Source organism: Nothobranchius furzeri, chromosome 15 (assembly GCF_043380555.1).
Source record: "Nothobranchius furzeri strain GRZ-AD chromosome 15, NfurGRZ-RIMD1, whole genome shotgun sequence".
Classification (NCBI taxonomy): Eukaryota; Metazoa; Chordata; class Actinopteri; order Cyprinodontiformes; family Nothobranchiidae; genus Nothobranchius; species Nothobranchius furzeri.
The window spans coordinates 56,457,485-56,458,949 of NC_091755.1; the positions used below are offsets into that span (position 1 = coordinate 56,457,485).

The following is a 1,465-nucleotide window of genomic DNA, read 5'->3' on the forward strand; positions in this document are numbered from 1 at the left end:
TCTGTTGTAAGCACAGGTTTAGCATTTTTGTCTTCAACAGTCGTCGCTAAGGGACAGACGAGGCATTTCAATCAGGTCTTACGGGTACTTTTAAAGGAATACCTGTGTTATGGGCACCAGCCTGGCCATTTGGATGCAGGAGCCAGGATCATCCAGCCCTGGTGATCAGCCTGACACCGCCCCTCCTCCTCTCTTCCAGGCTGCTGAGGAGCACAGCTGACCTGAATCCCTCTGATGACCCTCACCTGGGATAAAACACCTGAAGATGCCAGGCTGGTGGCCATAACACCTGCTATTGCTAATGTTAATTCCTTCTGTGGAAGAAGACTTCTGATTATCAAAGAGCTGATCGGTTTGCATTTAGCTTCAAATTTGACCTGGTGGTGTTTGCCTCTGAGGTTTCTGCTGGACTGTTTGATATCAGTGATCCTCTCTTTCAGGGATGATTGTCAATCAAATAAATTGTCAAACGTGACGACATCCTGTTGCTATTTTATATTCAAATACAAATGGTGCTTCACATCCATGATGCGTTCACATAGTGACTGCTGCTATTAAACGAGTGCAGTTAGCCTGAACCACCATGTGACTAGCTAGAGTAGATGGCAGAAATGATGAAGGTGCTGGTTAAACCTTTGTCTCAGAATGTGCGGCTGTCAGTTTGTTTGAATGCCAACATGAAGGGACCTCAGAATAAAAGCTCTGGAAGGTTCTTTTCTTGTCTAATATTTATATCATAGTTCTTTATTGTGTTTACACGGTCTTCTTTAGCGGAGTTTATAAACGTACCAGATGACTAAACAGCAGATACGAGGGTTTGACTCCCACCCACCCCTGAAGCTGCTCTTTTGCTTCTGTAGATGGAGCTGATGCAGCAGAGTCAGGTGAAGGCTGAAATCCAGTCCCTGGCCTCCATAGCTCCTGACTTCTTCACCAACATCTACCTCCCTAATAAGCTCCGCTATGGAGGCTGGGTGTGAAGATGCTGCGCCCTGGTGGAAGAGCTAGAGAAGGTCTGACTCGGGTTCTACTTCTGCATGGATCTGCTGAGGCTGAAAATGATTATCGGTGGTTGTGTGGATTCTTGATCTGTGTCCACTTTTCCATTATCACAATAAGAGCCTTGTCAGGATATTTAAAGTTTGCTTCCTCTTCCGGGGTCACTGGTGAACACATTTTGATTAATCTGGAGACTATTAAATAAATAAGGAGAGGGATTTATAAGCGAGGGCTTCATCCCACTCCCCTTGAACATGTTTCTCATTCGTACCATTTTTTCTTTTTCTTTACTTCTCATAGCTTGCTTTACTTTATCAGAATTGATATTCAGAGTTGGGACCAGGTGAAGAATAAAAATAAACCCACTTTAGTTTGTTTTTTGACCCGTGAATACAGGTTTAGTCTGAGGAGTTTTGGGTTAATCTACGTTTAAGTAACTACATGAAGATCAGGCTAGTGGTTGTTT

General features: G+C 43.8%; 1 protein-coding gene across 1 annotated transcript in view; it reads left to right on the forward strand.

Moving 5' to 3' along the window:
- Nucleotides 1–995, forward strand: part of LOC129164686 (meiotic recombination protein SPO11) — a 12,673-nt gene extending 11,678 nt beyond the window's left edge. The window contains 1 exon segment of the mRNA XM_054745562.2: nucleotides 861–995. Within this exon segment, the coding sequence (XP_054601537.2) occupies nucleotides 861–980 (120 nt within the window). The 3' untranslated portion in view covers nucleotides 981–995.
- The last annotated feature ends 470 nt before the right edge of the window (nucleotides 996–1,465 follow it).